At 48.4% G+C, this 23,608-nt stretch overlaps 2 protein-coding genes and 1 non-coding gene across 12 annotated transcripts in view; all 3 read left to right on the top strand.

Annotated features, from left to right (window-relative positions):
- The first annotated feature begins 2,107 nt into the window (after window positions 1–2,107).
- TPD52L2 (TPD52 like 2) lies at window positions 2,108–17,780 on the top strand. 10 transcript variants are annotated; one of them, XM_033074750.2, is made up of 11 exons: window positions 2,108–2,185; window positions 2,572–2,711; window positions 3,781–3,929; window positions 4,714–4,773; window positions 6,230–6,289; window positions 10,215–10,316; window positions 14,104–14,130; window positions 14,505–14,546; window positions 15,776–15,824; window positions 15,906–15,954; window positions 16,034–16,197. In XM_033074750.2, exons 1-10 carry the CDS (start codon window positions 2,167–2,169, stop codon window positions 15,939–15,941), a joined length of 684 nt encoding a protein of 227 aa, XP_032930641.1. In that variant the 5' UTR covers window positions 2,108–2,166; the 3' UTR covers window positions 15,942–15,954; window positions 16,034–16,197. The 10 variants fall into 10 exon arrangements, with proteins under 10 accessions (XP_032930641.1, XP_032930638.1, XP_032930640.1 ...); XM_033074747.1 differs by lacking the exon at window positions 15,906–15,954 and having other exon boundaries at window positions 16,034–17,780; XM_033074748.1 differs by lacking the exon at window positions 15,906–15,954 and having other exon boundaries at window positions 2,116–2,185; window positions 2,599–2,711; window positions 16,034–17,780.
- Window positions 17,781–19,961: 2,181 nt separating this feature from the next.
- TRNAE-CUC lies at window positions 19,962–20,033 on the top strand. Its single transcript has one exon. It is a non-coding gene; the product is annotated as a tRNA-Glu (tRNA).
- A 345-nt stretch (window positions 20,034–20,378) lies between these two features.
- DNAJC5 (DnaJ heat shock protein family (Hsp40) member C5) overlaps window positions 20,379–23,608 on the top strand; it is a 29,896-nt gene continuing 26,666 nt past the window's right edge. Inside the window, exon 1 of the mRNA XM_033074703.1 lies at window positions 20,379–20,396. The gene's annotated coding sequence lies outside the window, so the exon portion shown is untranslated. The remainder of the gene's footprint in view (window positions 20,397–23,608) is intronic.

Below are 23,608 nucleotides of genomic sequence, written 5' to 3'. Positions count from 1 at the left end.
AACCACGGAGCAGCGGCGCCTGCCCGAGCCCGGCGCAGACACCGCGAACTGGCAGCCGAGGGATGAAGGTGCTCACCCGGAGCATCCCCATCCCCATCCCCATGCCGGGAGCTGCGCTGGCCGAGGACGCTCACGGTGCTGCTTCTCGTGTGCGTGGCCGTTCACGCAATTCCTCGCTTTGTGGTTTGTATTTCAGGGCTGGAAAACAACGTGGTGCCTGGGGACATGCGCTTTCCAGAGACACGGGCACAGGGAGATGGCACTCACCTCCCAGATGAGACCATCAAACCCCCCCTCCTTCCCCTCCGCCTCCACACGGCTGGAAGGGCGTCAGCGAAAGGGAATTCACCCCAGGTTTGACATTTCTGCATTCGCCAGCAAACGGCCAAAAAAAAAAAAAACCCAACCGAGCAAAAATCCCGGTGGCAGCAAAAAGGGAACCAGGGAGATGTGGAGGGTGCAGAGCTGTGGCTGTGGCAAACAAACGCCTCCACAGACATTTGCCCCCCAAATAATTGCTCAGCCCCGGCAGAACCCCAGCAGATCAGAAAACACAAAAGGGATTTTATTTTTTCCCTCTCCCCAAATTCAGGATTGCTCTGCACTTCCCAACACCCTTCAAGGTCTTGGGGAATGATTAAGTTGGCACCATGATGCATTTAATTAAAAACCAGTGCCTGAAGGTAGAGGGAAATCAGCTGCTAGAGCAGGGGATTTTTGGAGGGCAATCCCGGGAGGCACAGCCTGATCCCTGGCTGTTCAGAGAGGCTGGACTTGGCAGTGGGCTTTGTGCCTGGCAGAGCTGGCAGAGGCCACGGCAATCCCTGTGAGCCACAGCCCTCCTGCTGCAGCCACCCCTCGGGGCCAGATTTTCAGGAGCTCAAGCTCTGGTGAGCTTGGAAAAATCCAGATTTTTCTCATGGGCTTAGCAGTCGGCCACTCCCTGGGTTTCCACTGAGCTCAGCTTTGAAATTAGGTGTTCACCAAGGCTCCAAATTTCACAATAACCCCTCAACAAATCCTCCAATAAAAAGTTAAGCTATTTAAGTGCTCCCTGTCCTTCCAAGGCCAAGCAGGCGGATGGGGGTCATGTGCTGTGCTCCAGGAAGGGCATTTCCAGGAGCTCTTGTGGCCTCCCCTCGGGTGGCCAAGGTGCTGATGGAAAGGGCTCTGACAAATTCCATTTCCCCATCTATATTCACTTCCCTTTTCGTGCCTCATCCTGGGGAACCCGAAGAGACGGGGGAAAGGCTCTGAAAACGAAACGAGGCCCCAACCCAGTGAGATTTTCCAGGGAGGGATTGCAAAATAGCTGGAAGCAGAGCAGCCCAGGGTTTCCCCGTGCCCTGAAGCAGGTCTCAAACCCAGGTGGAATTTCAGGCTGTGCTGCCGGCGGGTTTGGGCTCCCACTCCGCTCCCTCCAAAGGGAGCAGCAGATTGTCACCAGAGCAGCAGGCACGGGCCAGACCTCTCTCTCCTCTGGTGTCACTGCAGGTGGCACCGCGACAGAATCCGGTTTTTGAGGCACATTTTGAACGGGCAGTGCCCTGATCCCTGCAGCTGCACACCGGGAGTGGGCTGGGAGTCCCTGTGACCGGGCACCCAGGGCAGGCTGTGGAAGCCGGGAAGGCTCCGGGCACCGCAGCCACCGCCGGACCCAACTGGAGCCCCAAACCCCGAAGGAGGGACGAGGGACTGGCAGCGAGGCTCGTTACCGTGCTGAATGATGAGCGCTAATTAACGGGCCCGGTGGGAGGCTGGGGCAGGGAACGGAGCTCGGGGGTCGTACGAAGAGACCGGGCAGTGGCAGGCAGGGAAGTCCCCGGTGCCCCATGCCCGGTGCCGCCCGGTGCCCCGAGCTGTGCTCGGTGTCCCGGTGCCCCGTGCTGTGCCCCCTGTCTCGGTGCCCCGTGCCGGTGCTGCCCCCTGCCCTCCGGCCGCGCTCACGGCACTGCCCGGCCCCGCCTGGCTCCGCTGACCGCTCCATGACGTCACCGCCGTGTCCGGTGCCGGGGCAGTGACACACGTGTCACCGTCACCGTGGCGACGCGGCCGTGACGCGCTGTGCCCGCGACCCTCCCCGGAACGGGCGGGCGGCGCGCGCTGAGCGCGTCACCGGGGGCGGCGGCGGCGGCGGCGGCGGCTGGACGGGCCCGGGGCAGCGCCATGGAGAGCGCGAACCAGGGTACGGGCCGGGGGCTGCGCACCGGGCCTGGGCTGCCTGGGGACGGGGGGTGCCGGGCACGGCGGTGCGGGAGATGCCGCTGCCGTGAGGGGGAACGCGGCCCCGGCGATGCGGGAGCGGCCCCGGGGGTCGCTCCTTGGCGCCGCTTCCCTGGCCGGGCCCGTCCCCACCCACGGTGCCGGGCACGGGAGCTGTAAGGCCGCGGAATGCCCGGTGCTGCTGCCGGTTCCGACCGATGCTGGTGGAGGAAAGTGCAGCGGAGGTTTCTGTTCCCCGCCCCGGCGCAGCCCCTTCCCGCAGCTCTGCCTCCCCCTCGCCCTGCTTTGCATAACGCGCCTCGCCTGCCGCTTGCTTATTCAGTGCCCTCTGCTCCTTGTCTGCGACAGATATCAACCTTAACTCTCCCAACAAAGGTCTGCTGGCGGATGCCATGACAGATGTTCCCGTGGATAACGCGGCCCGGGGCGCTGCCCCCGAGGGATTGACTCTGGCCGAGGAGGAGGAGCTGAGAGCCGAGCTCGCCAAGGTGAGGGGGGCTTGGCTGTGTTCTGCTGGGAAGGAGCAAACACGAGCCACGGGAGCTCCTGTTTTCTGGGTGTTTTGTTGTTGGGAGGTTGGGGTTTTTTTTGTTTTTAATTTTGCAGTGTTACCTTTGGGTCTCTCAGCTAATTGTTCAAATGCACAAAGCTGGCAGATACTTCAAACGCTGCGGTGTGTTGTTTGCTCTTTCCCAGAACAGCCTGATTTAGGGCTCTAAGGAAATGAATGGCTTTTGATGCCATGAGCTCAGTGAAGGATTTCAGCTCTATGCGAAGAGAGAAAACACTTCAGGCAAATGCTAAGCAAAAGAAAGCTGTTTTTCCTAAGGAAACTGAAACATTGGAGCACTTAATGAGTTTTTCTTCCTACCTTTTTCTCTTAAATATTTTTTGCGCTTTACAGGCAACTGTTTTTGGTGCCTATATGTTTTCAATGAGCTGATGGTTTGTAATGTAGTATCCTAAAGTTTGAGCACCTTTTGGGCTTTGAAGGTCAGGTTACCATTTCTGCCTGAAACGTGGCCGGAGATGATTGCAGCTGTTTCTCCATTGTCTTTTCATGTCAGAATCTTGTGGTGGTTTTTTTGACTTGCAGGTTGTGGCAGGGGAGGACTTTGCTGCTCTGGGTGGTCATGCAGGGCTTGCTGAGGTAGAAATGAACCCACTCTGCCTGGTAATAGCTCCAGAGTGCTTTGAAAGTCTTGAAAGAAAGAGCTCTGAGAAAAACTCTTTGCTTTAAGACATCAGAGGAAAAATACACAAGATAAAATCTTAGTTAATAAGGTTTGGCGACTGAATTGTGTCTGCTGTTGAAATTACAATACAAGGAGTGGGCTCTGTTCATCTCAGTGTCACTAAATCACCAGTGACTTGTGTGAAGTCTGAGTGGCCTCTCATTCCAACACAATTCATATTGAGTTGAATAATTCAGCTGATATTCTTCCCAATTTTTAAAATTAATGAAATATTTTTAGTTTCGAGGGAGGTAAAAATTTGTTTTAATATACAGTTTTTAACTGAACCGTGATTTGAGACAAACCTCTGCCTTTCTCTAAGGTTGAAGAAGAAATTGGTACTCTCAGACAAGTTCTGGCTGCCAAAGAGAGGCACTGTGGAGAGCTGAAGAGGAAGCTGGGTCTGACTCCCCTGGATGGGCTAAAGCAAAACCTGTCCAAAAGCTGGCACGATGTCCAAGTCTCCAACGCGTAAGTGTTGCTTGTGCCACTCCTGTGTTTAACTGGGACTCTGTGTGACACTTCCCAGAGCTCTTTTGAGTGGCTGGAGGTTTCTCTTCTGATGGGTTTTTTGGAGTAAAAGTCACCTAAAAAATCCTTTTTGTGTCTGCGTAAACTGGACTTTCATATCCGTGATCAGGATAAATTGTTGCTGGCTGCTCTTGTCCATGGTGTTAGAGATCTGGATCACACTTACTGGTTCAGTTTGCCTATTTCTGCCCTTTCTTTGAGGCAGCTGCTACTTTGTTCTGAGCTCAGGCTCAAAGAGAAGTGCAAGTAGGTTTGCAGCTTGCACCAGTTCAGAAGCATTGCCTGGGTTGTAGACCCTGAATTAAAAACCTGCAGTTTCTAGGAAAAAAATCTGTGATATTAGTGTACTTCAGCAGAGTCATCTTGTCCTAAATATATGAAGTGAGCAGGCATTAAGGGTATGGTCACTGCTGTGCTTCACAGTGTCAAAAGGAGGGTCCATAAGGTAAGTTTGTCCCTGCACTGGGTGTCAGGGACTCTGGGTGCCCATGAGGCTTCATTCAGCCTAAAAAGTCTCCTGTAACTTAACTGGGGTTTGGAGTTATTGACAGTGACACTGCAGAGCAGATCACTGAGCTGTTCATCTTGCTGTTTATTCCTTTCCTCATCTCTCCTCCTCTGTCCCTGCCCCATTTCTGTTATTCCTTTGTCACTGGAATCTGTGTCATTGTCTTCTAAAAAAATGAATATTAAAGTTATATTCATTAACACTTTCTGTTTCTAGTTATGTGAAAACATCTGAGAAACTTGGAGAGTGGAATGACAAAGTGACACAGTCTGACTTGTGAGTGCCTCGAGCTCCTCAGCATCACCTCCTTGTTCCTTGCTGCCTTCCCTGATTTGTGCTGCTCCTTGTTCTCCCAGGCCTCAGGGCTTGCTTGGGAGCTGGAGGCAGGGTGAAGCAGGATTGTTACTTCCAGCATGCCTGGCTTCCAGCTAGAAACATCCCTCAACTGCAGAGGAGATGAGTAAATGTTACTGCCATCATCTCTGTCATGGTCTTGCTATTGCAGAAGAAAAATTCCAATCAGTTACCAGACCACATCTTGTATGAAAAAACACAAAAATGAGGGGACAAAAATTTAACCACAATTTCCCTTCAGCTGGTAATTGGTAGATTAGTCTGTTGTTTCAGGTGTCTTATTAGCGAACCTCTACTGTGAAACTATTTCTCTTCTCATCATGAGTGTGGTAGAATCAGTTTGACTGTTGCTTTTCTGTATGGCCACCTGGGAGAGAAGTGGCTGGAGGTGCTTCCTCATAGCTGGAAATAGGGGCTGTGCAATTGCCAGTGTGTTCATGAGCTTCTGAATCTGCTGCATTGCTGTGTGACCCTTTTCCCTGTGTCAGCACTAGAAATGCTTGAATTTTAATCTTTGCTGTGTATCCAAGCAGGTGACAAATGCAGACAAAGAGCATCTGGCTTTTGCTTCTGGAATATATTCTTTAATGATATTAGAGCTCCATTGATATTAGACACAAACCATTGATTCCTGCTGCATAGCTGAACCCAAGGAGCCCTTGAGTGCTTTCTGTGCTGAAGTTTATCTCCCTTTGTCTTGTGTTGAAGGAGATTATTTAGCTAAGAGGAGAATGTGGATTGGGAGCATCACATCATTAGGCACTGATCTAATTGGGGCAAGTGAAATCTGGGTGCTAAGTCCCCTCCTTTGAGCATTTCTGTGTTCTGTCTGAGGTGGGAGCAGCCATCTTCTGTAGTGTGAGTGTTCTGTACCTCCAGTGTTAGTTGTTGCAGCCCTTAAGGTACTGTTTTTGTATAGAGAAACATGATTTCTAAAGATCGGAAAAACAAAAGTTTAATTGTTTGTCTGGTTCCTGCTGTATTGGTAAAGAACAGCTTTGGGTGTGGCAGTTTGATTTTTTTGGCCTTAAGATCAGTTCACTGCTCTGTGCTTTTAATGCAGCCCAATAACAGAACACGTAGGAAGGGAGCAGAAGATGCAAAATTTTTAATTTCCTGACACCTTTTAAACTGGAGGCTTTGTTTCTTTGTGCTCAGTGTTTGAACAGCTTAAACAAAAGAAACTGGGGCTTAGGTGTCTCCCTGCCTCTCAAACAGTTCTTTTCCTTCAGGCTGTACCAGAGAGGCTGAAGCTGTTGTCAGAGAAATAAAGCCTCTGATACTGTAAGTGTAAAGAGTCACTAATAATGTGGAAAGTGTCAGAAGAAGCACCTGCAGTGAATCTTGGAGCTGTCTCTAACCTCAGTTGTGTTTGTAGATATCTTTCAGCCAGCAGCACACTGGAGGACTGGAATGAAAAATTAACTCAATCAGAAGCGTGAGTGTCTTAACCTTCAGCCTTAACAAATGCTTTCCTCTGCCAGTCTGCTGCCACTAACTGTGCTGTGCCCCTCTCTGCTTTCACTAGAGCTACCTGGACATTTATATTTCCTAGCTTTTACTTTTATAACCCAATAAATGCCTCTGCTGGGAGAGGGAGCTTTTCCCCAGGTCAGTATCCAGTGATTCTCTATAAATGCCTGGCTGAAACTCCTGGGTAGCTGAGACCTGTGTGCCACACCTTACACCTTCAGCTGAGAAGCTGGGCAATAGCCAGGCTGACTTTCTTGTTATCCCAACATGCTCTGCAGGGAGCAGGAGTTTTCCTTTTCTGCTTTGGTACCTGATGAGAATAGAGCTCTAGTGGCCTGAGAAGCTTCCTGTCATGTTGGGGCCGCAAATAGACTCAGCTTAAGCCTCACAGCTGTTCTACTCCAGTTGTTGAATGCAAATCTCTCTTAGATGTGCTTTTACTGAATGCCTGAAATTGAATTCTCATCTGGACTAAATTATGGAAGGATACTATGGAAGTTGGCCTTTGTCCTTCTCACTGTGCCTTTCCCACAGAATGTAGGGCAACCCCTTCCAGTGCTGCAGTGGGTGCAGGTAGGTTTGTCATTATTTTCTGAGCTGACTTAAACTGGGAAGGTAGGTCTTAGATGTGAGACAGATTTTCCTGTTCTCTGAGTGGGTATAAAATGCAGTCCTTGGAGCTGGCTGGTTATCAGCAGCATGTGTGAATGCACGGTTTTCTTCTTAACAGGGTGAAAGAGGAGCAGAGATAAAATGTAGGAGTAACAGAAAAAAAACTTTAAAGTATGCAGGTCCACTTTCAACTGTGTTTTCAAGATTAAGAAGCTGTAAACTGTCACATTTCGCTTGCCAAGTAGAATGACCTTGGTTTTTGTGCTTGCTGACAGCGGCTGACTCCAGCGGTGTTCAGAGTCCCTCCCTGGGTGTGCCTGCTAGAGTGGAAAACTTCTGGTTGTATCTGTTTCCTTGTACTTCATAAGCACCAGAAGTGTGGCGGAAATGTGCTTTTGTGGAGCACTTGGGGCCTGAAGAGCTGTGGCACTTTAGCTTTCCTGCTTGCTTTGGCACTGGACAGAGTGACAACTGGTGCTGGCAAGAAACAGAGATGTGAGGAGGCTGAAAGATTCCAGCAACATTTCAGAAATCAATCAGAATTTTTACTTCTCTGAAGTTCAGTGAGTTCAGAAAGGCAAGTTCAAAAAGTCCAAGGGTGAGGTTTTATTAATTTGTTTTAGGGTTTTTTTATGCAAGTGGATTGTGTTTCCTGTTTCAGTGCTGCTCTGCTCTGTAACTAACAAGGCTCTTGAGGGAGCTGGGAATGGACCTGACTCCTGACCCTATGGTGCTTTTGTGTGCTGTGGAATTTCCTGGTGTTTGCCATTCCTGGCCACTGACTTTCCCTCTGCAAGCAGCACATAAACAGGCAAAACCCACCCCAGTCTGTGCCTAGATCCAGTTTCACTGTAACCAGAATGTGAAGTGAATTACATGGCTTGTGTCTTTAGCCAGACAGCTCACACAGTGATTGCTGGATAAAAGCAAGGAGAGGAAGATAGTGTTAATGGATAAAGGAGGATTTGAGGGTGCAGATTTCATTCCTTCCTGTCAGGGTTTATAGGAGAGGGGTGCAGTGAAATGTTGGAATGCCATGGGATGAACAGCACAGGGCAGAGATCATCTCTGTGGCTTCTGCTGCAGCCAATTGCCTGTGAGTAAAGCAGGGTATTAGCCAGAGCTTATATTTATTACTACCAGATTTGGATTATTCCATTGTGCTTTGTGCTGGGGCTAAGGGAAGAAAGTGAGTGTTTGTGAATTTACACCCGTGGAAAACCAGGCTGTGGCACTTGCAGCTTCTAGGTCAAGGCTGGGTGTAGTTAAGTTGCATTAAAGCCTTGTATAAGCTGATCCCTGGCTGTCACAGCTGCAGCTGCACATGTGTGTGTGGTGGCAGTTCTGGGTTACAGAGCTGCTCATCTCCCCGTGCTTGCTCTGCCTCCTGGCAGCAGTGAGGTGTGTACGTGTGTGTGGGAGCTGTGGATGCAGGACTAGGCTGGCCATCTGATCCAGCTGCTGCTTTCTTGTGCTTCCAAGTTTATATTTAATCCAGATCTTTGCCTTGATCTAGTTTGCTGTGCCAGCACAAGCAGTTGTGCTGGAGGAAGGAGCACACTCAGACAGAAGCAGCAGCATCCAAGTGCTTGTTCTTTGGTTATATTAAAAATTCTGCTGTCAGGTGTGGAAAACACAACTGGAAAATCTCTGGCCTCTTATCTGCTGAAGCTGGGCATAATATCTAGAATTTTGCAGTGTGAATGGCATGATGGTACCCTTTGAGGCTGTAAACCATTCCTCAGTGCTGAGCTCTGGGTGCCAAGCAGACATAGAGTCAGCACTGCATACTTTGGTGAGCATGAGGGCTTTAATATTTGTTAGGCAGCTGTAAATCAAATCCCATGACAGGGCTCAGCCAGGGAGGAGCCTGGCTGCTGAAGGCAGGGATTGAGATCCTCCTCAAACACTGTGGTTTCAATAGGAAGGCAATCCCTGTATGAGATCAAGCAGCCTTGGTGCTGATCAGTTCACTCCTAAATTGTGCTGAGGTGCAGAAATTGTGCTGTGCAGAGGAAATGTTGAGGCCTTGCTGTTGGGGCACACTCAGGTTCTTCTGGAGCTGTTGACTTCAAGAAGAATTGATCTGAAAAATGTGTAGGTTATAGGAATTCTCTCTGAGAAGCAGGAAGAAGGAAGGAAAAGCTGATGCAGTTTTGCCCTGTTCTGCCTAAGTCTTGTGTATATTCGTGATTCAGAAATACTTGGCTGTAGTATTAAAAAAAAAATAACCCAGCAAACCAATGTGTTGTAATTGGAATTGCTCAAATCCAGTTCTGGTGCTGTGGTGCTGTCCATGCACTTCTGCCTAGAGAGAAGGAGATGTGAGTAAGTCATCTGTCACTGTGGTGTTTGTAGTCAGGGGAGCTCAGGCATGAGAGAACATTAGGCTGTTTATAATGTCCTTCTAAATGTCCTCACCAGGCAAAAAAATAATCTCAAGCTGAAATATTTGGAATAAGAAAAGTTTAAAATGTTGAACTTGTTTTCCAGCCTGAGTCTTTTCTTTGTAGTCTGAAGAATGACATAAATCTAGATGTTAATCATCAGCTGTAGAATAGTTTAGAGAGAATGAATTCATGAAAGTGCCACAAAGAATCTTTGTTCCTGAGATTTGTCTCATCTGAAGGAAACAAAGGTTCTCAAGTGTCTCCAGCTCAGGTATAAACTCAAATAATCAGCTGACAAATAAAAGCTGTCAGACTCCTTACCTATTGTGGTTAATGGTAACTGATAGGAAACTTCTCTACCAATTTATTTCTAAACTGCTGCTGTAGAACTAATGCTGATTCCTGCATTTCTTTTCTGTATGGTGATGATGGTCTTGCTTCTTGCCTCTTTGCTCCAAAACATAACCCCCCAAGAAATGCTATAGCTCCCTCAAGGCTGAAAGGTTAGTATGGAATAGGTTCCTAGATTTATTTTCTCCAGGACATGGAAAGGTGGTTGCAGAGCAATTAGACTACAGTACTGTGGTCTTAGAGCTTCCATGTGGAAAATTGGTTTTGCTTTGGTTTTTAGCAGAAGTTTATTAGATTTAAGAACATGTGGTCTGAAGTATAAGGTGAGCATATGAAAAGGTTAATCCTACACTTGCTGCTTTTGTAAAACTTCAAGTATTTGAATATATGCAAATCTGGAAGTGGCTCTTTCAGTGAAGTCAGTGCAGCTCACTAACCCAGCTTCTTTCCTTTAATCTGGGGTCCTTTTTCAAAATGGGGGGACACTTTTGGATCCAATCTGTTAGTTCAATTTATTACTTTTTTTTCCCCATGTAGTTATAAGAAGACCCAGGAAACCCTTTCCCAGGCAGGACAGAAGACTTCAGCAGCCCTTTCCAATGTAGGTTCTGTTATCAGCAGGAAGCTTGGTGACATGAGGTAAGATTTCTGCTTTGCACTCCGGTGCTTTGATCTTGGTTTCAAACAGGAATTGGACTTTAGACAATAACTAGATTTTTTCCATTTTTTTGCTTAGTTGGCAGCATGTTGCTGTTGATGGACTGCCACCTTCTGTGTGACCCTGTGCATTGTAGTTTAGGACAGATTGAACACTTATTGAAGACTTACTGAGGGATAAGCCTGTTCTAAGGCATTTAAGTTTGGTTTGGTTTAGGAGAACTGAACAAACATTTTTAGCAGCCTTCCCCCTTTTAGCATCGTGTGGATTCGCTGCAACTTTTATATCATATGTAAGAAATTAGAATTAAAATTTCCCATTTCAATTTCTTACTGAATTATGGAGGGTGTGCTTTCTCAGTGTAACTGCTTTGGGTTAGAGAGGGGTCATCCCTCCTGTGCTCTGTTATGATTAAAAACAAAAAAGGAAAAGTCTGTTTGCTGCATTCCGTGTGGTTTCAAGCCCCGGGTGTTGACATTCCTTGGAGAAGGGCAGCATGTCTTCCAGGCACAGTTATATCATGTTGGTTGGAAAAGAGCAATTGATTCAGAAGATTATGACAACATTAAAAATGTGTTCTGTGGTTGGGGTTATCTCCATTCCTTAAGTAGATGACCACTGAAATAATTGCAAATTTAAACCTCTCCAGATTAGCAAGAGGGACAGGTTCTCCTGGCTGAGGTTCTTGCTCTGTGAATTTCTCAGCTGTACAAAGCCCAGGGTTAGAATTGATGATTTACCTGCTCCTCAGAACTTCAGCTAAAGATTTCTTCCCCACTAATGGTAACATCCACATTTTTCATGCAGAATCCCTTGACCATGTTTTTCTTGGAATTGAGAGCTAATTCTAGATGTACAGCCTGTCTAGGTTACTAAGGAAGGGCTTTTAGAGCTTGTATTTAACATGCTGTCTCTAACCTTGGATTGAATGGGTAGCTGTCATTCTTTGTAGGGAATTTCCTATTCCACTGTGGCTGGGAGTATCTGAGTGGTAAGAACTTGTTGGCCTCTGATCACATAATACTGATTTATTCTGGTTCTCTCCTCAGTGAGTTAGTTACTGTGTTCCTGGAGGGTGTTTTTTGGTGTTTTCAGTAGCTCACATCTCTGAATTTGGCAGAGGACTAGCTGGCTTCCTACCTTTCCAGCATTCAAGTTGTAACTTTTCTTCCCTGGAAACTCCCTAGTCTGCTGGAAAAAGAGACTTTCATGTAATCACAGCAGATTACAGATACTGGCACAAGATGTGGTGGGAACACATTTTATCAAACTGATAAGTGAATCTGGGGCCTGGTTTCTGCAGTCTGGCCAGACTATTGCAGCATAGGAATGGGAACTGTGCTTTTTTTGGGCTGGGGAACTCCTGAACCAGGGTTGCCACAGGCAGAAGCTGTTTTGACAGGCTTGGTCCTGCCTGTTGTTTTTGAGTTGGGAGAATGCAGGTCATGCAGCTGCTGAAATGTTTGTGCCATCCCAGGAGCAGGTGCTGGAGGGAGGGGTACTGGGGTGCTTTCCTGGTGGCAGAGCTGGATGTGAAAGCTGGCCATGTAATCAACTAGCCCAGGCACGAGCCAGGCCTTTGCAGCAATGGTTTATCCCAGCTTCAACATCTGCATTTCTTTTTATAGCTAATACCTTGGGTGAGGTGTTATGAAATATAGGCAGCTTCTGCCTTATCACATGGGAATCCCTGCCAAAGTTATTTCAGCAGGATTAGTATATGTGGCCCTGTGGGGGAACACAGTAATGATTTTTTTTTATGACTTTCAGTTTTTCTTTGCATATATAAACAGACTTCTATCTCCTGTGCTGCATCCAAGTCTTCCTATTTCTGATACTGAAGAAGATTTAACTCTGAGCATAAGGTTTTGCAGGAGCTGTCCCACTTTTCACCCTTGCCAGATGAACTCTGGTGTTCTGATATGTGATCAGAGCTGACGAGGAGTGAAGTCTGTTGTATTGCTGTGATCACTGCTCTGAGCAAAGGGGATGATCTCTGTTCCCAGAGAATCTCTCTTACAGGCTTTGTAGCCTACACTGACCTCCATTATTGTACTCTGATTTTTTCCTTCTTACACTACAAATTCACTTGTAAAGCAAGTTTATTTTCCAGCACTGGAAGTGTTGAGATAACAGAGGGGATTTCCTTGTTTAGTCAACCTTCACCGGTTGATAAATGCAAGGAAGGCCTGATGAATGGGACAGAGCCTCCAATATACCAAGGGTGTGGGCCTAATTCAATTAAAAATGCTTGGATCAAATTGTTTTTAAATGCAAGTAACATGTTAAATCTTTAGACTTGCTATATTCTGGTCAAAAATTTTGTTGTGTGAATTGTAACCTTGGGAAATTAATGCTGTAACTGTGTGCTCTCTGCATTAATGCTCTACTGGATTGCTCTGAAGGGAGGAAATGTTCCTTAGTGGGTGGGATTTTTTCAAATCTTGGCCTGTTCAGATGTCTCTGTTATCTCCACCTACAGTTAAAAAGTAAATTGTGTTTCTGCATTTTACTGATTCCAGTAAACTGCAAAATTGGAAGTGTTTTCTTTTTGTTGCTTTGTGTGTTTGTGTCCACCTGTGCACTTCATGGTGTCTGATGAAGTTTGCTGCTGTACATAATGCTACGAACAAATTCATCATGAATGTTAGGCTGAACCCAAAGTACCTGCAGATTCTGGAATTTATGTAAACTTTCAGTCCCTATGGAAGGAGGAAAAGGGTTTCTGCTAGGTCCAGGCCAAGATACTGAACAAAGAATCAGTTCCTGTGGTATTCTGTATGGAGCAGCATGGTGCATGGATGTGTTACCTGTGTTGTTCTCCTTTAAGCAAGAGTAAGTAGGAAGTTAATTTATTTCTCGTGCAAAGGCAGCATTTTAAGACATCCACCCTGCCAAAGAGCTGACTTGGATATATGGGGAAATGAAACCACAGAGCCCAACATCTTTGCTCTGGCTGTCAGGAAAAGCCCTTGTACTTGTTGCCAAGTACTTCACATCCAGCTTACCATGACTGCTTCCTACTGCAGAGACAAAAATTATTTTTAAGTGGAATAAAACACTGGCAGGAGAAGCTCCTTCAGAGCATCCTGGTAATCTTCCTAATAGAAATAGGAAACCTCAGTCTGTTGTTTCAGACTGCTGAGATGCCACTGCATTGCAAAATCCCATCCTAAAAATGGGCAACCAAGTTACAGGGTAAACATGATACCTTTAATCTTATATTTTTTAACCTGCAGTGCATTTGTTCTCTGAACTGTAACTTTGAGATTTGCAGGCTTGGCAAGATAAGGTGCAGGTATCCATTGCAGGTTGCCCTTACTCAAGTCCTCACCAGAAGTCTGAGCAATGCTGTCTTTGTATGAGAGACCACAGGGGGAAATGGGGGAAGGAGGTATCTCTGCCAGTATAGCTTGGTAGAACCTTCAGTTTACAAAAAAAAATGCTTAAAAAAACCCACGTGAAAGCAATGGATGGGGGTAGGTAAAATGTTTTGGTTTGCTATTGCACATGTACTGCTTCCCCTCCCCACTGGGTTCTAAGTTGATGTAGGTGCTGTTATTGCTCTTTGAGAAACATCTTGGCTTGTCTGGAGTCAATGAAAAGCATTTTTTTTTTGCTTGCTCCTGTGATTTATCTTGAGAAGCTTCCTCCTGGGTAGTTGACTTTGCTGTCCCATGATTCTGTGACCGTGTCCCTGTGTTTGGTGTTTAGCTCTGCACAAGTTTCTGACCATTCCTTCCTTTTTCTCTCTGCTGCCTCTCCCAGGGCTCACTCCATCTCACATTCCCTTAGGTAAGATACTCTTCAAGGCTCTAAAAGAGCATTTGTTTCTGTTCCAGGCCCTTGCAGACCTTAAAGGGGAAGCTGGTTATTTAAGCCTTGCCTAAACTCTTGACCCAGATTGAGAAATCTACCACAAGCCAGTGCCCTGGGATTGACTTTTGTATCACAGTTGCAGTTAAATACTGGCTATCCTGGGTCCGGAAAACTAAATTTGGGGCTGCAGCTGTTTAGTAAGGGGAGAGAGGGCTGGCTCCTACCACTTGGGTTGTCCACAGCAGCCTGTGTGTGGACAATGAGTGCTTCAGACCTGGGGTTAGGCTGCTTTTTCATGGTGTTAAATTGTCATTAACTTTTTCCTCCTTGTCCCAAATGCTTCCGAGCAGCGGCTACTCCATCCGCCACTCAATAAGTATGCCAGCCATGAGGTAATGTAGCCCATGCCTGTGTCTCCTGAGTGGGGCTGGGGGAGGACACCTGCCTCCATCACTGCTGGGGGGTTTGTTCTGACTTGGATAATCAGCTCCTTTCTCAAGCTGGCCCCTCTCCAAGCATGGATTAACCACAGCCTACAGTTTGACTATTTAAAGGGTTTTTAAATCTCTCTTCAGGTTATTAGCACCTTATTTTGGACTAAGTGCAGTGTTGCACCTGTACTAAAATTTGGCTGAAGCTTGCAGCTTTCACAGGTCCCTGAAGGGCAGGAGTACAGTTCTGTCACAATGTATGGCACAGCCATTGCTGACACCGAGGTGAATCCTAACAGGAGCCCTCTCCTCGCCTTCCCTCACAGTGCCTTAGGTGGTGATCTCCTTGCAGGAGAAATGACTGCCAGACTGGACAAGGCCCACAGAACCCTCTCTGTTCATCCTCTTTCCAGCTCAACAGAGGTGGTTTTATGGCTGCAAATCTAAAGCAATTCCTTGGAACAAAAATAACTGAGATGAGGCGAGTCATCTCGCGGTGCTCCTGCAGCCTGGCCCGGGGGAGCAGCTCTATGAGTAATTGCCTGGTCTGGAAGCTCAGTACAGAGCACTCTCTGCAATCCTTTGCCAGTGAAGCAGCTTGTTGGGCTGTCAAACAACTGACCTGGTTTTCTTTGCTAGAAATATGTAATGCTCTAATTAATTTATTACATTGTGATTTTCGTGAGCATTTCCTGATGCAAATGATCACCCCTGTAGAAATGAAACTGCTGGTAGGTGCAGGTACATGGCCCTTCCCCTTCCTCCCCATGGGATGTGATAGAGGAAACTGAAGCCTTTGTTTTAAACCTTTCTCAGCTTTCCCTTTTGACTATTTAAAACAAAATGTTTTTAGCTGGAAGTTTTTTAAAGCTAAGAGTTGATTTCTTCGCTACTTACCATGCCTTGATTCCCCAGTGAGCTAGGACTTGTTTTCCTCAACAATTTAGCTTGAGCAACTGAGTGGACTGCACATAGTATAAATGTTTTCCTGCAGAGTTTGGATGTGTTGTCTGCCTGGTGTGCCTGAGAGATTTGTGCTAAAGGCTGTGAGGAGCTGGAAGTGTTCTGGGTGATGGTGTCATTGCAGGGGAATGGCCACAGAGCCCAGTCACACTGTGCCATTTGATATGGTTAAGAACTGACTTGTCTTGATTTGTTGTTTTTTTTTTCTCCCCTCTTCTTTCTTCAAGGAATTCTGCAACCTTCAAGTCCTTTGAAGATAGAGTTGGGACCATAAAGGTAACAGTCTGCTTTGTCTTGTAAACACAGAATGTGAAGCCTTGTGCAGAAACTTTAATTTCTGCAATGTTTTTCTTGTAGACTAGTATTCGGGCAAATGGCCTCTCAGATATGTGAAGTCTTGGCTACAGTAGGTGACCTCGACAAGAATTGACTTGGTATTCCCAGTGCTGCTTTCTTGTTGTCCTCACTCCCTTCTCTCTTTCCAGTCCCGAGTGGTGGGCAGCAGGGAAAACAGCACTGACGGCCTCCACTCCCCCTCTGGAGCTGGGGACAAGCCTCCACAAGACAACGCTCCCTTCTAGACCTGGACGTGGCTTTGCACAGCTGTGCACAACTGGAAGAGCCCCCTCCCTCCCAAACCTTCACCACAGCAACAACATGCAAACCCAAGAAGGGGCTGAGAGCCAGTCTGGAGACATCCATCCATCCATCATTCATAGACACTGCTGCTGGATCCAAGTCAAATACAGAGAATGCAAAGTTTTGTACACAAATAATATTTTACACTAAAGTTTGTAGATTAAATGTATCACTGCTGTCCTTTTGGGAGAGCGTGTAAGCTGGAGTTTCCTTAAAGTAGCTCAGAAATGCCAAGGCTGTGGATGAAAACAGTTTTTCCTTGTCTGACATAGCTTGGAGCAGATACATGGCCCTGAGCAGCATGAAGAGGGCAGTAACTGGAGAAGCCAAGTGCATGGGCACCTTAGCTTCAGCTTCTGGCTCTGTTCTCTGTGTGGGCTACTGGGAGCTCCCAGGCTTCTCCTGTTACTGTTTTCTCTGGCTCCCACTGGAGCTGTCAGGTAAATGGGGTAAACAGTTGAGGTTTTTTCTGGGCTTCTTAAAGGTAAACTTCACTTAGCAGCTGCCTCGTTGTTACACTAATGCTCTAGCTTTAACAAAACTAAGAATCTTTATTTTTAAATGCAATGAACTTTAAAGAAATAAAGCTTAAAAAAACAAACAAAAAAAAAGCTTTGGCATATTAGGGCAATGCTCCCTTGGACTCTGAAGCTGAGTTGCAAGCCTTACATCACTTATGCTTTACTTGTTTATGATTTATTTTCTGTAGAGGAGACTGCAATGGTTCTAAAGCTGGTTGTTGAGCACTGGAGTTATGCATCAAGCAGTCATAGCAGCATGTTTATAAAGCCAGTTCTTGTGTTAAATTCAGTGGTGCACTCTGTTTCCCGAGTGTATGAAACTTGCTTCTCCCTTCTCAGCTTATCCCTTCGTTGTTGGAGGAGGAATTTCTGAAGGCTGGAATATGGATACCATTGGAGGGACTCTGCTCTGCTCTCCGAGGGCTCCTCCAGCTGGTACATCTGGCTGTGACTGGATGGGTTTCTCAGTTGAAAGCCCCAGCTCTAATTTTGGTTTACAAAACTGGCAGAGAGTCATAGAGCTCACCCAGTCCCTCCAGGGGCTGGATGTTTTGTTCTTTTGATGTCCAGCTTCATTGCTCAGGAGCTGACAAATTCCAAGTTTTTCTCCTAGAGGCCTGATCTTATTCTAGGCAAGGTGCCTCCACGTAGAAATACCTAGAGTGAGCAATTCTGTGCCTTAGAGGCGAAGTGGGACTTACTCAGGTCTTTAAACTTATGTACATATCTGGGTAGTTTTAGTGGTTTATCACCCCAGAGGGACTGAACTGCCTCTGACCCTTTAGAGAAGCAAGTTTTGACACTGATTTGATTAATCTCCATTTCCCCCACCCCTGCTCCCCTCCCTCTGCAGACCTGGGGACATGGGATGAGATGTTAGTGGGCAGATGTACTAGGCCATAGGTGGAGTGTAGAGTGTGGTTCATGGGCACTCCTCGTTTGGCTGGAACTGGCCTCCCTGTGAGGAGCAGAGCCAGTGAAATGGGGACTGCAGGAGCTTGGGTATGGAACTGTTTCTCTTTAAAATAAAGATTGAGGAAACTTGTCAATAAAGAATTCCTTTGGGAGAAAATGGGGTGAATGTCTGTTTTGTTCTGTCAGCACTGAAATCCTCTCTTGAGTGCACGTTATGAACTCGTCAGGTAAATACCAACTGCTGCCTGCAGCAGCCTGAGGCAAGAAGCAAGTGAAATATTCCATCCTATCCCTCTGGCTTGTCTGCTGGCTCTGTGGATGCTCTCTCATGAAGATATTTTCTAAATAATATGTACAGTCTGATGTTTCCTTTCCAAGATACTGGATGCTGTTCCCAAGCTGTGCTCTGGCTGGGGAGCTGCAAACTCCATCACTGGTGCTGTAGGTGAATTCCAAACCCTCACACCATTTTCCTGAGCTGGGAGCGTGGGACTGCAGTCCCAGCAGTAACCTTGGCAGTGGGAGCTGAGGCTGGAGAAATTTCTAATGTGAAAAAGCTGCAGCTGTGGTGCTGGTGTGGCTTGACAGTGTGATACCTCAGGGAATCAGTGGCCTCTGGCAGGCACAGAGCACAGCATGGGGGGAGTTGTGGATGGATGGCTGGAGCTGGGAGCTGCTGTCTCCAAGTTTAAAAGGGCAGTGCAGAGCAGGCAAATAGGCTGTGGAGAGACCAGCAGAGATCCTCAGTGTGCTGTTTTCAGAGGAAGGATGCCCAGTTAGGCTTGAGGTATCTGGTGATGAGGGCTTGGTTTTGGTTTGTGGGGTTTGGGTGTTTGTTTTGAAGGTCGGGAGTGTTTTTCCTATATCACTTCATTAGGTAAAACCACATCTCTAAGGACAGAGGGTTTAGTATGAGACCTGATCCTGGAGAGATGCTGGGAGCACCCAGGCTGAGGTGAGGGGAGGGCAGATGGCTCCATCCCAGAAAGAAGACAAACAGCAGAATCAAAAAGTGACTAACTGCAAAACCAGGAAGGAGCCACTTTTCCCTTTTGGCACCATGTCCCAACCTTCAGCCAAAACCACGGCAGGCGTTTCTTACGGAATTTGACATTTATGGTCGGAGAGGGGTTGCACAACCACTCCAGCAGTGGGAGCCTGTGCTCATCCTGGCCAAGTGGGCAGTGTCCAGAGCCAGCACTGGCCGCAGGCTGCCAGCCTGGGCCCACTTGCTACACCCCTGGGGGTGCTGGGGTGGGCTCAGCATCTTTTCTTGGGTGAAGTCTCTGTGCAAGATGCAAGGTCAGTGCTGGGGAGCCCCACAAGTAGCTGGTGTTTTAGATGGGGAAAGGTGCAAGAGCTGGGCTGAGGATGGAGCTGGAGCAAGGAGAGGGTGTGGGTGTGTGATTCATGGTGATGACTCTGTTGGCAAATAGGATCCATCATCATTCATCTCTTTAAAATGTGAGTCAGAGGCAGCAGACGGGAAAGGCCATTAGAGCCTCGCGGAGAAGGCACACAGCAGCAGGGCCATGCTGGAGTGATGGGAGGGATAACTGGAGCCAGTGCTCCTGAGACCACCATTCCAGGATCACCTGCTCCAGGATGCACTGGATGGGTGGAAGCTGTGCTTTTACCCCACACTGGGAAATAGCCATGTTTCCCAGGGAACAGCCAGGAGTGCCAGGAAACTTGAGCGACTGGGAAAAACAGACTCATGAGCTTAAGAACCTCGTTTGCCCTAATTGTAAGCACTCGTTTTCATTAAAGGGAACCGGCTCTGCACTGAACCCCTGAGGACCCCAGGGGCCGGTGTGGGGCTGGGGTGGCAGGGTGGGATTCTCGGTACGGGAGGGGAGCAGGTGCTGCCCAAAGCACACAGAACTGGGGTCGGTGTGCGGGCTGAGTGCGGGACAGCGCCCCAATAACAGTGAACCCTCCGGCCTGCAGCACACGGGTCCTGTCCTGGGGTGCTCCATGAGCTGCTGCAGCCCAGCCTCGGCTCCTCCACTGTCCCGCCTGACCGCAGCCCCTCAGCTCTGCCCCAGCCCCGCAGGTCCCGTGTCACAGCCCCGGACCCAGCGCTCCCTGTGCCACGGTCACCAACTCCTGCGGGGAGCTGCGGCCCCAGGCCACACCGATCCTTGTGCCGCAGCCGCCAATCCCACTGCAGCTCCGGGTCCCTGTGCACAGTCTCTGGCTGCTGTGATGAATGGCAGCTCCCGCCCCCGGTGCCGCAGTCCCCGGTCCCACCGCAGCCCCAGCCCCGATGTCGCTGTCCTTGCCTGGCCGCCGAGGCACAGCCTCAACTGCAGCGAGCAAATCGTCCTCGCATCGCTCCCTGGTGGTCTAGTGGTTAGGATTCGGCGCTCTCACCGCCGCGGCCCGGGTTCGATTCCCGGTCAGGGAAGTTCCGTTTTTGCCGCTCTCTGTCCCGCTTTTCCCCCTTCCTTCCTTCCTTCCCCCGCCCCCTCCGCTCCCACCGGGATCCCCCCGCGCGCGCTCCCGGCGCTGCGGCCGCGTGCCCGCGCGCGTGCCGCGGGGGCGCTGCGTGTCGGGGAGGCGCATGCGCAGTGCGCCGGCGCCGCCCCCTCCCGTGGCCGGGTCCCGGTCGGTGTCTGGCGGCGGCGGCGGCACCGGCGCTGAGGGCGGAGCGCGCGCGCCGCCGCGACCGGGCCCCGCGCGAGGCCCCGAGGAGCCGCCCCCGCCCCGCGGGGCCGCCCCCGCCCGCCCGGGGCTGTGCGGCCCCCGCCCGCCCTCCCGCGGGCCGCAGGTGAGCGCGGCGGGGCCGGGCCGCGGGCGGAGGCCAAGATGGAGCTGGTGGCGGTGGCGGGGGGGGCGCGGCGCGGCGAGGCGGGAGGACCGGGGGAGGGTGGGATGTGCCCGCCGGTGTCTGCCTGCCCGCCGGCATCTCCCTGCCCGGGGGCATCGCCCGCCGAGCATCCCCGCCCCAGGGACCCCCCCGCCCCGGGAGCCCCCCGCCCTGGTCCCCGGTGGCGGTGCGGGGCCCGCGCCCCTCCTCACTCCTCGGAGCAGGGGGGAAAAACCCCGAACAAAAGGCCTGGAAAGGTGAATTCCAAATGAAAGTCATCTGTGAGTGGGAGCCGTGAATCACTGGCTCGCTCCAGGAGCCGCGGTGATTTTCCTTTCCCTTTCGTTACATTATTCTGCTTAATTTTTATCGAAATAATTAGTAGCCGTTCGGCTGATGAGGTGCTTAATGAATGACGTACCAGCAGCGGGAAGCAAATCCAGCCTTTATAACGTGAAACTTGCGAAGGCAGCATATTTCTGTTTATTCGTGCAGTGTCTTCTGGCTCTCAAATTAAGAATTCCGGTCAGGTAATTCTGGATATACGGAATGCAACTGGACCGAACGGAGACAGCGGATTCCCTGATAGCGCCTCGCTCCTGCTTTTGTGCTGTATCAATACCTGCCTGTTCCACACCAGTGACACAAAGCCTTGAGTTTATTAGTGGGCGCTGATGGAGCCGGTGCTCCACGGGGAGCAAGGTGACAGCCATCCTGTCTGACATAAGAGGGAAAAACCAGAGTGTTTTGTCTTTTCTAGGTTTGTTTTTATTGGGGTGTTAATTTTTGTGCACTGTGAGACACTGCTGTTGAGCTGTCTGTGCTGCGGTAAGGCTTGAAAAAAAAAAAAGGATATAAATTTGCTACTTCATGTCAGACCAGTGTGAAATAATCTGATTCTCTCTGCTCATGTTCAGCTTATCATCAGGAAAGGGAAATGCGGTGTGTGTGCTTAAATGCTGTGTTAGTTTGCTGCTTTTGAAGGAAAAACTTGCAGGCCGCAGTCACCCAGTGGCTGAGCAGTGGTGGTTCACCCATTTCTCTGGGTAAATTAAGCTCTCCAAAGTATGCAGAGCTGCAGGGATTTCCTTTGGAAATGCGTCAGGATTGGACCTATTTAAATTCTTGAATTGTAGCAGCCTCCTTGAAGGGGAATTTTTTCTTTTGACTGCAGTTTCATTCGAGGCGTTTTCAGCTTCTCAGGGATCTATTGATTCTAGGTTGCTTAGGATCAGTGTTTGCATTTTTGGGTTTTTTTTTGATGGAATATGATAGAATCCTAATCTGACTAAGGGATCCTGAGAAATAGGTGCCAAATTCATTTGCTTTAATGAATTAGGTCTAATAAATCAAGTATACTATGCCCTGGGAGGGAGAAAGAAGGGAAACAGAAGCTGGAGTGGAAGAGAAGTTGACATTAATATATAGAGTGTAACATGAAAAGAAGTTTATTTTTATTGAGCAGCTTTCTGTGGTTTTCTTGCCATGCTCTAAGGGCTTTGGAGAAATTTGTCATGTTGCTGGCAGTGCAGAATTTGCTTTGTGGAGAACTTGGGCTTTGGAGATGGGATTTTCAGCCAAACAGCTTTCTGTAAGCATAGATAAATACTTCTCTCTCTCCCTCATTTATTTCATCTTTGAGATTGTCCGCAGTGTTTAAATGAAAGAGGAGATGCTACAACATGGTCGCGTTCCTCCTAAATTTTGGATGTGTTGCATTGATAAATTGCAGACTGGAGGCTCAAGTGGAAGATTCCCCTCCTTCCCAGGGTGGCTGTGTGCTATATTTAACCATCTTTTATCAGTGAGTGCCTGAAAAAAGTGATATTTTGTGGCACGTTTTGATTCCTAGTGTAGACCATAATCCATGTTGATTATTCCCAGGAAGTACAAACAGTGTTTCAGTCTTTCCCAGTGCCCAGGGATCCATCTCTGCTCTCTTGGTAGCCTGTCCCAGTTTGCAGTGGGTTGTAGGCAGTTGATTGGTTTGTGGCTCAGGTGGCACTGACCTGGGTGCACCAGGAAGTTGCTCAGGATGATTGGAGCCTGCCAGGACCTTGTTCTGCAGCCCAGCAGGGGTTGGAATGCAGCTATGGTATGGACAAGCTGCTCACATCACTCACCGTGCTGCATGTAGGAATCCATGGAGTCAGCAAGGGAGTTTGGATCCTCATACTTTGGAAAACATGGGGCAGTAACAGAGCATGACTGAAGAACTTTCATGCTGGAGGGAGTCCAGAGGAGGGCGTGAAGATGCTCCCTGAGCAGCTCTGCTGTGCAGACAGGCTGGGGGAGTGGGGGTTGTACAGCCTGGAGAAGAGAAGGCTCCAGGGAGACCTTAGAGCCCCTGCCAGTACCTAAGTGACTCCAGCCCCTGGAGTGACAGGACAAGAGGGAATGGCTTCACTGACAGAGGTCAGGGTTAGATTGGATACTAGGGAAGAGTTCATCCCTGTGAGGGTGGTTAGGCCCTGCACAGATTGCCCAGAGAAGCTGTGGCTGCTCCATCCTTGAAATGTTCAAGTCCAGACTGGATTGGAGCAGCTTGGTTTTGTGGAAGGTGTCCCTGCCCATGGCAGGGGAGTGGAACTAAATGATCTGCAAGGTCCCGTCCAACCCAAAGCAGTCTGGGATTCCAAGAGCCTGACAGCGTGTGCCCCATGGCCCTCACAGATTCTGTGTTTGGTGGTTTCAGCACTGATGCTGTTATTCATTGTAGTTCCTCTCATGGTGAGCTTCAAGAAGGATTTTTGTTTGTATTAAACAGTGTGATAGGGAATTTGAATGGAAGCTTAACTAGATTACTTAAGAGATCATGTTTTAGGTTAAATATAAAAGTTTCTGTTCTGACTCTATTTTTTGAATCTATGAATTCAGTTGCCAATTGAATGTTGTGATATCTTAGGATTTCCTTAGAAACTCAGTTGAAATATTGTCTTAATCAATAAAAACATACAAAGCATAGTTGTTGGAAAGTACATGTTTTACTGTCAGAGGCACTTTGCTTCCTATTTCAGGCCATGCAAACTGATAGAAAGACCTGTATTCCAGAAAGTGCCTCAAAAGATTGCTTAAAAGTTTTTAATAAAGTGATGGTAGCCAGTAAAAAGGGTTACCATTTTTTTCTGCATACAATAGTTAATTCTAATTAGTGGCATTAATTGTGGGGTTTT

The sequence above is a fragment of the Catharus ustulatus genome, chromosome 17 (genome assembly GCF_009819885.2).
Source record: "Catharus ustulatus isolate bCatUst1 chromosome 17, bCatUst1.pri.v2, whole genome shotgun sequence".
Lineage (NCBI taxonomy): Eukaryota > Metazoa > Chordata > Aves > Passeriformes > Turdidae > Catharus > Catharus ustulatus.
Note: the sequence above shows the minus strand (reverse complement) of the source record. Positions and strands in the feature narration are given on the sequence as shown.